This window comes from Ricinus communis, chromosome 8 (assembly GCF_019578655.1).
Source record: "Ricinus communis isolate WT05 ecotype wild-type chromosome 8, ASM1957865v1, whole genome shotgun sequence".
Lineage (NCBI taxonomy): Eukaryota > Viridiplantae > Streptophyta > Magnoliopsida > Malpighiales > Euphorbiaceae > Ricinus > Ricinus communis.
In genome coordinates, this window is record NC_063263.1 from 8,014,612 (window position 1) to 8,030,277 (window position 15,666).

General features: G+C 33.6%; 2 protein-coding genes across 3 annotated transcripts; one reads left to right on the forward strand and one right to left on the reverse strand.

Moving 5' to 3' along the window:
- Positions 1 to 7: 7 nt before the first annotated feature.
- On the forward strand, positions 8 to 7,913 carry LOC8281566 (NADP-specific glutamate dehydrogenase). 2 transcript variants are annotated; one of them, XM_002515836.4, is made up of 16 exons: positions 12 to 339; positions 1,172 to 1,772; positions 2,005 to 2,134; positions 2,284 to 2,485; positions 2,838 to 2,924; positions 3,007 to 3,066; positions 3,171 to 3,257; positions 4,116 to 4,187; positions 4,359 to 4,414; positions 4,687 to 4,772; positions 5,580 to 5,670; positions 5,756 to 5,913; positions 6,015 to 6,106; positions 6,223 to 6,303; positions 6,765 to 6,838; positions 7,422 to 7,913. In XM_002515836.4, the coding sequence occupies exons 2-16, from the start codon at positions 1,214 to 1,216 to the stop codon at positions 7,495 to 7,497; spliced, it is 1,911 nt and encodes a 636-aa protein (XP_002515882.1). In that variant the 5' UTR covers positions 12 to 339; positions 1,172 to 1,213; the 3' UTR covers positions 7,498 to 7,913. The 2 variants fall into 2 exon arrangements, 1 of the variants encoding a protein (XP_002515882.1); XR_007216945.1 differs by lacking the exons at positions 5,580 to 5,670; positions 6,765 to 6,838; positions 7,422 to 7,913 and having other exon boundaries at positions 8 to 339; positions 6,223 to 6,309.
- A 425-nt stretch (positions 7,914 to 8,338) lies between these two features.
- LOC8281567 (RWD domain-containing protein 1) lies at positions 8,339 to 15,448 on the reverse strand. The gene is made up of 11 exons (XM_002515837.4): positions 15,305 to 15,448; positions 14,879 to 14,944; positions 14,706 to 14,773; positions 14,064 to 14,097; positions 13,798 to 13,867; positions 12,477 to 12,534; positions 10,807 to 10,935; positions 10,496 to 10,587; positions 9,580 to 9,658; positions 8,780 to 8,858; positions 8,339 to 8,640 (listed from the first exon to the last, which is right to left on the reverse strand). Exons 1-11 carry the CDS (start codon positions 15,309 to 15,311, stop codon positions 8,561 to 8,563), a joined length of 762 nt encoding a protein of 253 aa, XP_002515883.1. The 5' UTR covers positions 15,312 to 15,448; the 3' UTR covers positions 8,339 to 8,560.
- Positions 15,449 to 15,666: the final 218 nt, after the last annotated feature.

The following is a 15,666-nucleotide window of genomic DNA, read 5'->3' on the forward strand; positions in this document are numbered from 1 at the left end:
TATCGAATAAACATTTCTACAAAACATTACTATCCTGAAAAGAATTTTGCGACATTTTCATCAGTGAAAAAAGTTAGATTCCGTTCTTGCCGTTTATATAAAATTTTCTTTTCTTTTTTCCCTTTTTCTTTAATAAAAAGAGAAAAACGATCAGTGATCAACAAAGCTCCTAACTTTCCCTTGCGACTTCGATATCACTGATTTTAACCTTCATCTCTTGCCACTTTTCAGTAGTCACTGTTGTTTCTAGAGAAGAAACTACTTGTCTTAATAAACGACATAAAAAGAATCTATTTTTATGATACTGCAACTTTGGTTACTTCTGTGTCATTGTTTAAGGTACTTGATTTTTCATTTTGTTGTCTTCTTCTATTTTGGAGTTCTGGGTTTTGTTTAAAATTTGATATTAACATGTGGGTTTGTTACAAGAATTGAAATTTCTGATTGAATCTCTTCTGGGTATGTGAATTTAGTGCTAAAAAAACTCGTATTGTCAGCAATTTGGGGTTTTTGTTCTTTAATTGTTCTACGGTGATTTATTCAGGAGGGAAGGTTGTTCAATTTTGGTTTTTGACTGTATCATTTGGAACCTTTATTGAACTTTTTCTCTCCGAGGGAAATGTTTGGTGGATAAGGAAACTTAATTTGGGTCTATCCAATCTCTGATTTGTTCTGTCTTAGAAAATGAGTAGAAGGTTTCTGAATGCACCTAATTGTTTTATTAAGCTTAGATCAATTTGTCTTTGTGTACCTTTGGTGCTATTATTATTACTTTTTTCTTTAATCGTAAATGTGCTAGTAAAACAATGGTTTAGTGATGAATTGTAAATGAGAGCAGAATTCTGCTGCCATAATTTACCAGGAGTCTTCAAGGGTTTTGCATAATTATGACAGACCACACAGTGAACTATGGAATTAATTTTTCTCCTGTCATAATTACAATGTTGCTTACATTGGATTTAATCATGAGCTTGTCATGTGTTTGTATTTAGAAAATTGGGAATGATATGATTGTTTAATTTTCAACAAGCAAATAAAATGCGCAAAATTCAAAATTCCTGTTTTTTTTTTTCTGCCGTTTTCTCTCTCATTATTTAATCATTTCCTCGAATCAATTTGGTTGTTTGATGGCAATTGTCTCATTGGAAGTATGCTGCTTGTGTGATAACAGACAGTGGATGATTCTGTAGTGTGGTAAAACTTGTCATGCTGCATGTTGCAGCCTACTGGTGGAGTAGGAATGAATTCTACGATGGATGATATGAACTTGATTCAGCAGGCACCGAGGCATCACTTGGTGGTAAGGGAACTAGGGGAGGAGATTGATCTGGAAATTGGTCATGGGGATGATGACCCTTCATTTGCTAACACTCCTCTCATCAGTGGCACACGCGAGCCTTCTGCTGATGAGCATGACGAGGCCAAGAATATGGTAATGAGTTCCCAAATTTCAACTGAAGATCAAGATTTGTCAAAGTCACAACCAGTAAAGAGGAAGAAGAAGGTGGTAAAACGATGGAGAGAGGAATGGGCCGATACTTACAAGTGGGCATATGTGGATGTGAAGGACGGAACTGCAAGAATTTTCTGTTCAGTTTGTAGAGAATATGGTAGGAAGCATAGGAGGAATCCCTATGGAAATGAAGGCAGTAGGAATATGCAGATGAGTGCATTGGAAGAACATAATAATAGTTTGCTTCACAAAGAGGCTCTTCGTCTTCAGATAGCCTCTAAGGACAAGATCATTGTCGATAAGCCCATTTATGTAAAAGGTCGTAAGCTCATTTCTGTACTTTGGTGGTTGAAGTTGAGATTTTATATTTTAATTGAAGTGATGCGTTAATATTTTTGGGGGTTGCATACATGTTTTGAACTATCTCAATGATGCATTTTATATAATAATAATAGTATAAAAAACAAAAAAAGAATTCTTTCTCCATTTTCTATTACGAATTTTCTCCATATGGCTATATAATGACAATGCCCATAATTCTTAAAATGAAGCTCTCATGTCAAAAACGGCTGGATCAATTGTTGAAGCTGCACTTAAAAGGGATCCACATGAGGTTGAGTTTATACAATCAGTGCAAGAAGCTGTTCACGGGTTAGAAAGAGTAATTGCAAAAAATACTCAGTGAGTTTACCATATAGAAAAATCTTTAGTTTTTTCGTCAAAATTCAATCGTCCTCCTCTCTTTTCTTTTCCTTAATTATCAATTGGAAAAAAAAACTTCAAAATATGTCTATATTTATTTTTATGAAGTAGCTCAACTACGTTTTCAGTTATGTCAACATCATGGAGCGCTTGTTAGAACCTGAGCGCATGCTTCTTTTTCGAGTTCCTTGGGTTGATGACAGGGGCGAGACACATGTAAATCGGGGATTTCGAGTACATTTTAACCAGGCACTGGGCCCATGTAGGGGTGGTATTCGTTTCCATCCGGCCATGAACTTAAGTATTGCTAAGTTTCTTGGTTTCGAACAGGTACTCTTTGTTTCTTTATGGTTTTCTTTTGACCATCTCATAGGAATTCTGTGTCTCAAAATCATAATGAATTTCAGTGAGTGTTTTTCTTGTGTCTTCCTTCTGGAATGATTTTCTCATCTAAATTATTGGTGTTTGTGTATTTTGCATTTGTTAGAACTGGAAGCTTCTAAATTGAAACTACAAATTTAATTTATAAAATGAAAGACCTATTTAAAGTAATTAAACAGAATATTTGTTGTAATAATAGGAAAGTTAACATGGATTATCCAATGAGTCTTCCTAAAGTTTTATACATGGGAGACTTAATTTGACAATTGATACATTCTCTCGTGCTTCTCAATTTGTTCAGACATTAAAGAATGCCTTATCACCATACAAATTGGGAGGGGCTGCAGGTGGAAGTGATTTTGATCCAAAAGGAAAAAGTGATAATGAGGTATTACTCATGGTAATTATGATGCCTTATAATTTGCAATTCCCAGGAAGTCTTACTTTTTCTATGAAACCTACATTGCCAGATCATGCGCTTTTGTCAAAGTTTCATGAATGAGATCTATAGATATCTTGGTCCTGACAAGGCAAGTGCAGAAGAAAATTCTATTGCTCTGATTTGTCCAATATCTAATTATTAGCTCTCTGCACTCTGTTCTGCTCATCTGATTTCATTATATATGCGTTTTAGGACCTCCCTTCTGAGGAAATGGGTGTTGGTACTCGAGAAATGGGGTATCTCTTTGGGCAGTATAGACGTCTTGCTGGTCATTTTCAGGTTCTTGCTTCTTCAGATCATGATGTTAACTTGAATGTTTCATAACCAGGTCTTAGAGATAAATGATTCAACTTGTGTAAGTTGTTTTTATTTTCCTTTCTTCCCCTAATGTTTATATGTGGAGCAATTCTGGGGATGGAAGGAGGGTTTTTTTTTTTAAAAGTCCATACAAATTTTATTCTTAAACTCTGGGGCTTTAATCCTTGGGGTGTGTTTGACTTGGAGTTAATGAAATGGGGTTAATAGGGATGTAACTATTACAAGCGTAACCATTAAGCCGTTAACCATGTCTATTATGTCTATGAGATATAGAGTAATAGTTAATGTGTTAGTGATTAAGTATATTTAAGATGGGTTTTTGGAAAAGGTAAAAATGATTTTTTTATTTTATAATATATTAAAATTATCGAGTAATAAATAATTAAACAACTTATTTCATCTCTTAACCCCCTTTAATTAAGAGGGAGGAGCCAAGGAGGTCAATTAAAGTATATCCCAAGGAGATTAACCTTTAACCCCCTTAACTATTAACCCTTTAACATGCTAAAAAAGGATAAAGGAGGTAAACTGTTAATTTGCTTTACTGTTAACCTCCTTTAAGGATCAAAACTATCCTAGAGTTTTATCTCACATGAGGATTTTTTTTTCTCTGTCACTTAGAAGTCTGTACATTGAGCTTGCATCTTTTTGTTTTTCTTCTCTTTCTTTCTTGGGCACAGTTCTCATGCTATATAGTGTATTTCTTTTCTTAGTTATCTGTTTTCCCTTTTGAATTTATTGCCTACAGAAATACTTTTCATGTGAAGATGTTAATATGGTCCATCTATATTCCTTCATATGTATGCCTTACTTATGCAGGGAAGTTCTACAGGGCCAAGGATATACTGGTCTGGCTCTAGCCTTCGAACTGAAGCTACTGGCTATGGACTGGTAATAATACTCTGATTCTCTAGACTCTTAGATACTACTGTTTGAAGTGCTAGTATTGTGACTTCATGTGTGATATTTTTTTTTGTTCTATTGTAGGGAGTATAGCCAACTTCCTAAAGTTCTCTTGCTCTAAGTTTCTTGGATTTTTAATGAATTTCCATGCTTCCACAGGTTTTCTTTGCTCAGCTTATGCTCGCAGACATGAATAAAGAACTCAAAGGACTAAGGTTGCTCACTTTAACTCCGAATGGTTATTGAAATCATATAAGAGCCTGCAAGGCGATGCAGTAGTTTTTTGATCTTTATTTTATTCAATATAGGCTACTGCTTGCTTGTTCTCACTGTTTAACTAACACTCTGCTGCCTTGTGTTTGGGAATTGAGAAAATTGTGAACTTTTGATTCTTGCAAATATACCAGTACTCCCTGTTAACTTGTATGGTGAAATATAGTTGCTGCTTTCCATAATTTAAAATTCGTTTCTTTTAATTTCTTGTTAGATGTGTTGTAAGTGGTTCTGGAAAGATTGCGATGCATGTTCTGGAGAAGCTCATTGCTTATGGTGCTCTTCCAATCACTGTATCAGGTATTTATTGGATCCTTGGTGAATATCATAGAATGATATTATTTTGTGATGAGAGGAGGAACTTATTATGGCAAAGTGGTAACCTACATGTATTGCCTTTTGTTTTGATGGCTTGACTTTAAATGATTATTTTATTATGATTTCCCAGTTATTATTTCATCTTGGTAACTGGATTAGTATCCTTGAAAACGAAGCTTTTATCCACTATATTTTGTTTTGAAGTGGAGACTAATCTCACTGAACTTTATGTTTATGTTTATTGATCTAGAGAAATTTCCTGTTCAGGAGTTTATATATCGGTATTGAATTGTATTATTGTGCAATAACATTTTAAACATACTTTTTGCTGAGAACAAGTGATTAATGTTGAAAAGACAGCTTGGCGAACTTATTTGATGACGAGTAACCAGGGAAGATAGCATATTAGTTTTCTGACAGAATTTGGAGCATGAGCTAATGATTGTCTTCATCCTGTCCTTGTGCTTGGTTAACTTCATGATTTAAGTTTTCGAAATTGACATGTATTTATTTTTGAATTTGAGCTGATATGAGCCATGAGTTTCTTTTACTTCAATTGCCTTTCCAAATATTGTTCTCTTCCAACTCGTTAAAGGAGCAAGAGTTGTTACTTTTTCAAGGTTTTATGGGTTTCTTATTTGATATCTCAACAGCAGTAATCTTTTCTCTCTATTAATGGGTTTTTATTGCTGATTTTTGAGATTTCACTAGTTCTTGGTTTAGGTTTTACAGTGAAACACGTTTACATGAGGCCCTTGTAATGCATGCTTTTACCTGAAAAATATACAGATTCCAAGGGATACTTAGTGGATGATGAAGGATTTGATTACATGAAAATTTCATTTCTACGAGAAATTAAATCCCAGCAGAGAAGTTTGAGGTGTTTTCTACTGTCATCATTAATCTCTTAACTAAGTTGCTTCTTTTAACAATTTTAGGGTGATCTTTACATTTGGTATCTGCAGAGATTACTCAAAAACTTATGCACGGTCGAAGTACTATGACGAGGCAAAACCCTGGAACGAGAGATGCGATGTGGCATTTCCTTGTGCTTCCCAAAATGAAATCGACCAATCTGATGCCATTAACCTGGTGAATTCAGGGTGTCGTATACTAGTAGAAGGTATTATTAGTTCCAAGCATGATCTGTTGTGGCTTGGTTATCTTTATTCTACTTCTTAAAATTTCCTTTCAGTTGATAGGAGTTTGAATTATTTGTCTTAGGCTCAAACATGCCCTGTACACCTGAAGCTGTTGATGTCTTAAGAAAAGCAAATGTTCTTATTGCTCCAGCAATGGCGGCTGGTGCTGGAGGAGTACGATACTTAATTCCCTTTTTACCTATGCACGATAAGCCTTGCTTGCATGTTTTGAAAAAGAAAATTGTTATGAAGTTGTGTATGGGCTAAAACTGCAATCTATTTGGTGGCAGGTTGTTGCTGGAGAGCTTGAATTGAACCATGAATGCAATATGGTGCATTGGTCACCTGAGGACTTTGAATCTAAGTTGCAGGTAGATTGTATTTGCCTCTTTTGTTCCTTCATTTGAGCACCTTCAAACTGGGAGCTTTATTTTGATAATGTTGGAACCTATTGGTCCAAACTCAGAAACCTTCATCTGCTTGCAAGAACCTCCACTTTATCCAAAGATTCTGATTTGGAAATGACTCTGAATCAGTTTAAAGTTGTCAAATGTGCCACGTATTTTGAACAACTACAAATTAGATTTTGTTGCTGCTGAAGCAGCCCGTGTTGTCTCAGTGGAAATTTCTCCAGTATCACTGCATGATTTGACTTAGATTTAATATGTTTGATTTGCAATTACTCTAGTTTCTTTTTACTTCTTATGGTTCCTTAGTTCTTTGCTCTTGTGCTTGTCACTTGTCAGATTCATGAATTCATACATAATCATACCTTGCACTTTTTTCACAATGTTACGTAGGCATTTATTCAGTTAATACTTTTGACTGGCAGGAAGCAATGAAACAGGTTTATCAAAGAGCCCTGAAGGCAGCAAGTGATTTTGGTTACCAAAAAGAAAGTCCTGAGTAAGTGCCTGTTTACTATTAGCACTATTATGTTAATTAATGCCACTGTGGGTTGCGATTTTGGTCTAAGTTGCCTATTCTCCTTGGTCAGGGAAGTGAGGACATCAGTTTTTAGAAGTTCTTTGAAAAAGAGCAAGCAAATGCATTCATTTAATTGTTTTTGTATTTGTCTTTAATAAGTTAAAGGGTATAATAATTGAGGATCCAATGAATGCCCACACAATGCACGTCCTACATTTAATGAGTTCATGGTCACCAAAAGTTTATCCATGACAATGCCAAAATTTGATAAGCAATCATCATGTTGATACCATGCCTCTTGCAGTGAAATAAGAGTTTGAACTTTTCATAGAAAAACTGTTAAACCATTCCATCTTGATCTATATCAACTTTTGTCCATTTGATGTGGCATATAATGCCTTTACAAAATTACTTTATTAATCAAAAGAGCAACTTTTAAACATTAAGGACAATTTTGTTAAAAACATTATATGCTACGTCAGGCGGGCAAGAGTTGGTACTAATAATGATGTGCTATGTAGAATTTCTGTTTATTTTTGGCCCTTCTTTTCTTGTTTGACAGAGCCTTGGTACATGGAGCTTCCATATCTGCATTTCTGGCTATTGCTCAAGCTATGACAGATCAAGGATGTGTATAGAAGTCGAGGATGATATATCAGTATAGATCCCAAAGAACAGTCCTTGACAGGATCCAATGATCAGTATCCACACCATCATTTGGATTATTAATCAGGCTCTTCTTAGCTGAAGCAAGAAAGCATCTCAGATTCTAAAGATTTTTTGTAACATATGTGTAAAATTTAACCAGCCTTGAAATTGGCGATTGGTCCTTAATTTACTGCAGCACATTTATGTAAAAAAGGAAAATGGATAGCTGTAGTGGTAGCATAGGAAGTCTCCAGAAGGGAGTGCTTATTCTTGGAACTTGAAAGAAAGCTGTCTGAATGCCTGCTGCAGTCTTGTGAAATATTGGGATGTTACAGTTAGAAATAAAACATGATTGTTTATTGTGATTGGCATCAGATGAAGGAAGATGCCTTGTTCATTTACTTAATGTTGGTTGGTCTCATTTCTTTTACATATTATTTTTCTTTTCCGTTTTTATTTCATTTTAGAGGAGAATTCCTATTCACTCTATGTTTGAGAAATTATAGGGGGAGGAAAGATCAGAAAGGATGGAAAATACTTTATTTTCTTAAATTTTTCACCCTTTATTTGTCTCCCTCTTGTTTGGATACATTTACGGCCTGACTGGATTATTTGAGTATTAAAAAGAAAGAAAAAAAGTTTATTTTTTTTATTTAAATAGATCAATTTTTCCTTTTGTAAATGGTACAATCAAAAGCATCAACTTACATACTAATTTTAAAGAAACAGTTTTCGAAACTTTAAAAAAGGAAATAAAAAAAATTAAAACAGTTTGAGAAAAGTATTCCCAAACAGGCTCTAATTAGCAAATGTGCTGATGGAATTTCCCAATTGAAGTTCTGAATCTTTTTCTTTTCTTTGAGAAGGTTATTGAATATAAATTACATTTTCTTAGAGTAGAAAAGACTGCAATCACTAATCCACATTTCATTTCCTCGAGATGTTGGAGCAGAAAAGATAAATACATGTAAAGACAAAGTGCCCAACAAAAACTGGTAGACCTTCAATAATCATGGTGCTCCCAGTAAGCAGCTCAACACCAGTCGTATCCATTTAATTGGCTCTCCTTGAAGAGTGAGTAGATGAGTCAGATTTCTCAGCCAGATAGTGCTCCAGCATATCTTCTTCATCATCTGCCATGTCACAGAGAGACATATTTATATGCATATGATAAAGCTTCAATATCAGATTCATGTTTACACAATCAAATGATACAATGTTCACTGCTACGCATTAATACTATGGTTTGATATTACGATCATAAACAATCACCTTCGAAATCATCATCATCAAAGTCGATTTCCTCCTCGTCTTCCTCATCAGATTCTTCATTAACTGTAGCTGCACCTTTCTGCAGAATAAACCATTTTATTTTCTTTACCATTTTTCATGTACATTAAAATGCATTCACCAAGAAGAAATAATAACATGAACGTGAGAATGAAGCTTTATCATGTACACAATTCTATTATCCAGATTCTGAAAATTCATATAGACAGGAGATTTTGTTACCATCTATTGGCATCTGAAGTCCAACTCACCGTTGATATCAATTGCACTCATAAAATGCATTAGAGGACATAAGACATCTGAAAGAAACTGACATAATTTACAGTGTGATTAAGTCTTATGGACTCAGCATTGATTGGAGCCACCAGGCTATCACCCTAATCAATCATCTTTCTATGAACTAAGTTTAGATTTGTGGAAGCTATTGTAAATTCGAATAGGGACATAGCTAGCTCAGCCAAAGAATTCAAAAAGATCAATGATGTCTAAGAGCAAGGAAGAGGATTCTCATTTTGATGTTTTATTTACCATCTAACAGCATTTAGTCGCTTATACTCTAGTCATGCAAATGGAAAAATGTCTAAACAAGACAAGTGGTGAAGGGGTAAGAGAGCCAATCTAATAACTGCACAACCATAAAATATTAAGGATTACTAGCAGTGAGAAGTAATTTTAAAAACAATATATTATGTACCATTTCTGGAGTATCGCTACATCAAAGGCATGCATGTCTAAAATTCATGCACCCACATAATTGTAGGAACACACAAGTAAAAACTTACAGCTCTTCCACTTTCAAACCACTGCCTGCCTGAAATCTTCTTCTCCTTTGGGGCAGTTAGAACGGACTCGGGCATCAACCTGAAAAATTGTGCAAGTCATTTGTCATGAAATGTTTCAAAAAGAATTGAATTGAGTAATCTTCTTCATATAGAAAATTATAAAAAATGTGACACAAGGCTTGCATTGTGCGGTTAAACATATGAATCAATCAATCTGAAAAACCTAACATTCTATCAAGGTCCTGCAATTCATTTGTAGCAAAAAGCAAATGCTACCTATACTTTTCTCTTTCTTTGATTCGAAAGCTGGTTAATCTTTTAGTATCCCATGTGGCAAAGGAGATCCTTTATGGATGCCAAAACTAATGCAGCTAAACTTATTTTGCTTGGCACAAAATCACATTTCTCTTGCTCACAAAACCAAATTCTTTCAGAGGTTTTCTGCTTAAAAGCACAAGAGCGATACAGACTTCCTCAAGATGTCACCTATTAGAAGCTCAAGAGAATTTTCTCTATCTCACTTGGTAGAGGTCTGGCTTATGGCATGAACCATCCATCTTTGAGTCCATTAAATGAGTTTGCAGCATGAGATTAGATTCTCAACTTATGGAGATTGAATGTAGCAACAAGAGTCGTATCAAAACCAGCCAAATAGGAATTCTACCCGAAGTAATTATGTAATTCAACCTCATGCAAAGAACTAGTTACACCACTCACTGCAGAACGATCTAGATGAAGTGGGTAATAAAGCCATGAAAATATTTGTTTAGACTAAAAAAATTGGCACATAAAATAACAGCAACACCACCATTGAAGTTAGCTTCCATGTGTTTTCAGATGCCAAAGTTTCCTGAAGACCCCTGATTCCAGAAAACAAGCCTGAGCGTTAAGATAGCATTTTAATAATTGAACTTACTTGGCTCGCTCAAGAGCCAATTCTGCTTCAAATCTTTCTCTCCATGCCAGAAATGTATCAATAGTAACAGGTTCTCCATGTGGTACAATCACCTGTGAGAAAATGTGAAAAGCAGCTCCTTGAAGAACTTTTAAATAACAAATAAGTAAGCTGACATCTAAAATTATAAATAAACAATAAATTGGCAAGTTTTGGCATCTCTTGGAGCATATTGCTAATAAATCCTTGGAGAAACAAAGCATGTTTAGGCTAAGATACAGCTAGCATTAATGACCAAACTGGTAAAAATCAAAATCAGAAGACATTCGTACCTCATCTTTTGCTGCCTCTTCATCTTCAATAGTCTCATTGCTAGCATCTTGACCATATTTTTCAGATAGCCACTCTTTAGCTGATGTAACCAATGTGTAGACCATAGCCATACCAAGGTTTTCAGATGCCTGTGAAACATCATTATTTAGTAAACCTTCTGTGTAAGTGTACCTAGACACCTGCACACAACTTCTGGAGTTGTATATCCAATTTATGAGCTCATATTTTGTAATTAAAATAAATTCACATCAGCGCCCTGTAATCTGTTATAAAATAAGATTCACTAATTAAATTTCCCCCCTGTACCAGGAAATTGAGAACATGTCATTAGCTATTCTGAACATTTAGGGGCTTTTGACTTGAATATGTCAAATAAAAAAATAATTCTTTATATAGGTTAGTTGGGATAATATTTCCCTAATTATGCTTTTCTTTTGTGCCACGTGGTGTGATGAAAAAAGTCACTGGCTCAAGATCGAAAATTATAGTGTCAATGTAATGGTTGATACTGAGGGTACCAAGCATTTGGCTCATATATAGGCATATGGGACAAACATATGGTTGACGCTCTTATGTGTCGAGCATATGTAATGTGTTTTCCTTTTTCTTATTTTTTTATGTTGACAGAAATTGGCCCTAGTATATGTGATTAACTATAATTAAAACTTAATAGATTTGTTAATTACATATAGAACCTATTATATGTAATTAAATCTATGTGAGTCTTAAAGAAATTTTCCACATCTCAATGATTTTGACACATAAACGTTATTTTGATATGTCAATAATTCTGATATATAGATATAATGATGATATGTAATTTTTATATTTATTGTATTTTTAGTACTAACTTATATAAATAAATTAATATATTAACTAATAAGTTACTTTCTTAATCAAATAATAATTCTAAAACATAGCATATTAATTATATTTTATTATTAATTTATAAATATAATTAATATCTTAAACAAATAATAATGAAAGAAAAAGGGAAAGAATCGCAAAATATTAAAAATTTAAGAAATCCAACATATTGGATTTGATCCTCATACTATCAAATCCAATATGTTATATATTAAATTTTTATTATACATATTTAAATTATTATTAGTCAAATTATATACATATGAATCTTTTAAAATAAACAGCTGCAGTTCTAATTTTTTGAATTAAAAAATATAATTAAATTAATAACAATAATCTGCGCAATACGCAGGTAGACGACTCATATATTAAACTTTCCCTCATAACCACTCAACATTCAAAAGTATTTTTGTCAACATTAAAAAGAAGAGCATATGGTCGGGAACCAAACATATAGCCGACGCTTCTGACCATATGTCACACTTAACATCGACATTCACACTGTCGATCTAGAATTATTTACTTTTCAATTCACACCATTTGGCACAACATAGCATAATTGGGGAAATTATAGGGAATTAATTTTTTTATTTAGCATACTTAAGTAAAAAGCCCAACACTATGCTAATCCCACAAGATTGAAAGTAAATTATATTTCCTAAGCATTTCCAATTACATTAAATTGTATGGAAGCTACACCATGAAAGTTGGAGCTTCAAATTATCAAAAAGATCTAAAAATACTAAGATATATATATATATATATATATATATATAAATTAAACTGAGATGGGTATAGTTACCTCTTCTTCAAGCTTTTCTTTCAAAACTTTAAGATCACCAACTTGTATGCCTCGTATGCTGCAAAGATGAAGAAGAGAAAAGAAGAAAGTCAGACTTTGCAACATTTAAATACATGTTTCATCTACATAATACTCGATTTCATACAGCTATCACTTTACATTACTATATTAGGTGACTTTGATGGAAGTTAGATAACCACAAATTAATTTGCCCACATACCCACGGGTGGCTTAACATTTGTGGGGCCCTTAGGCAAGTCATAAGAATGAGGCCTTTTAACTTGAAAAATAAAAAAAATAAATTAACATATTCAACGTTAAATAATGAATTTGCTAAAAGGACAGTGTGACTTGTGAGAATTAAAAGAAATCTAGTGCAGCTCTACTATTAATTTGTAGAAAAAGAAACAAAAAATAATATTGTAAGATTTTTGAAAATTTGAGGTTCCGCTCTGAAAGAATTTGAGTTAGTTAGCAAAAGCGTAGGGAATTGTTAAAAAAAAAAAATTATAAAAAGAACAAAAGTTGTATTATGGTGCTATTATTTAGGAAAATATATGAAAAAGCTAAGAGTTAATTAGAATATTATCATCACTAGTGCTAATTTCTAGTATGCTAACATTTTTTATTTTCAAGTTTAAATTTATAAACTAATTTTTAGGATGCTCCTATTTGATAGTCTTTTCAATAAGTTACATTGTCAAAGTTTTAGATTTGTTTCTCAAATTTTAATTTTATAGAAATATTTCCTATCTTCTAAGCTATAATGTATATGGAGCCTTTATAACTAGGGGGCGCTAAACAATCACCTCAGTGGCCTCCCCCCCCCCCCCCCCCGAGCCACCCCTGCAAATACTCCAAAACCAATTGAGAATTTCAGCAACTTCCTTCAGTATCTTGGCGTTCTGCATCATTGTAGAGGTTTGGAGTTGTAAGAATCTTGAGTTCATTAGAAATTTTCACCAGATTTCAGAACTTAGGCTTGTCCACAAACAAATACATACTTTTACAATTATTTTCTCACAGATTCAATATTGCTTGTTAATTTAATTTTTGGTCACTCATGCCTAAAATGATATCTGTCTTCTTCTTCTTTTGAACTGTTAACTCTGAGTGGGATTCAGAAGAAGAGATTCAGGAGGAGGAGGTAGTCAGTAGGCAAAAGGTGGCTTTATACAACATATACTAGTATGGCATTAGAAGCAGTCAACAAATTCAAGTGGATAAAGCTGAAGCAAAAGCTTGGTTCCCACGAAAATAAAATATTTAATAGACAAAAAAAGTACACTCAAGTAGCTCCTGACAACAGAGACACACTAACCTTTTCACACTTAGCAGTGGAGGTTCATCTGGATATTTCTCTGTGTGGGAGAATATGAGAGCTAGCTGAACTGCATAAAGAAAGTTTGAGAACTAGCATGATAAATAATTGAATCTAGAAATCAAAGAATTGGCAAGTGAAAGTAACACGAGATAAATGTTTCTGAAACTAAAGCACATAAATAACTTTGATGAAATCTTTTCTGAGAAATGTTTCTCCAAGTTATAGCATAGAAAAAAGAAAATAAAAAGATAAAGATAAATAACCTGGAATATCTGTTGAATCTTCTGCATCATCATCCTGATGAAAATAGAAAGAGCACAAGGTAACTAAATCAGGGAATAAAATCTCCTTTGCAAAAGTAAAGCATATAAATAAAATAAGAGGTATATGGATGTGCCTAGGTTTGATATATATACACACACACAAAAGTGATCCTTGCTAGTGCTGATACACCTATAGGGCTTACCCTCAATATCTACTTTTCAGTTACACAATAACTAATTAGAGAAAGCAAATGCAAGTGATAAAATATCATTCCAATCCAGTCTTCGTATATATTGCATTCTCTCTTTGTGAAAAAGCTGAAACTAAATAATTAACTTCAAGGCTATGAAGACAAATGATTGATTTCTGCAACTACATGAATGCACTAATGTTATGCAGTAAGACAAGTAAAATTACAAAGCATAAGGAGATTCAATCCAAGTTATACAACTCAAAGCACATGATCCAAAAGTTCATTTCAGCAATTAAATCGTAAGTGAGTTCACGTCTTATATTGGAACAAGAATCATTTAGAAGTATTTAACCCGAATCTGCTCAGAGGCAATGCAATTTTGTTTGAAAATATATAGTAAATAAACATTATAGGATGGAAATTAAACTTACATAAGGATAACACATACCTGTGGAGAAATCGTTATATGAAAGCATCGATTCGAAGTATTTAACCCACTCTCGCTTGAATGAATTTCTAGAATACAACATAGTACCAAATTACAAGTCATTAGTGGGTAAGCACAAAACGGTAACAGCTAACCAACCACATGTATTCATTATCACTAGAATTGGTCCATACCTTTGAACTCATCCATAAGTATTGCTTCCAATGCTTCAATTTCCATCTCCTGCTCCTGCCCATAGTCTGCCCACATAGTTTAACACGTATGAAAATGTAATGCCCATTTGTAGTAGTGCTTCTTGATTAAAAAGTTGTAAATTTTTTTTCTCAAAAACTAAAAATTTACAAGCTTTTCTAGTTCAATCAAGTAAAAGGCGTTCAATTTCATTAATTACTTGAACAATCAACTATAACCATTAAACCCAAAGTCACAGATACTTCCATTAATCATCAAATTGCAGCTTCAGGGTATCGTTGATTTCCCAATAAAAAGGTGCCTTGACACTTCACCATGCTCAAATTAATATTGGGAAAACACAGACCCAGAAAGGAAAGCAGAAAATTTAAACAGGAAATGGAAATTGAATTAAGAATAAGCATTACCGGTCATGGTTAAGATGAACCCTTTTATTGATCAGTCTCTTTTCTGGGAAGTGTGTGTTTGGTCTAAATCACAGTGTCATCAGTTTCAGCTTCAACAAAACCTAGAGAACAGAGTTTTTTAGATACTTGGAAACGCACCGTTTTCATGTTTAACATTTAATGTTTTATTTTATTAAAAAGGCTTAATTACAAATACCCCCTGAGGTTTCACATATCTGCACTTTAGTCCTCTTTTTTTCAAAAATAGTATCTTTCGTCCCTGAAGTAAACTGACGTTTACTTTGACGTTAGTATGTTGTTAAATGACGAAAAGGGACATATGATCACTAAGAGCCATTAATCCCAGGATTCTTCACTCTTTT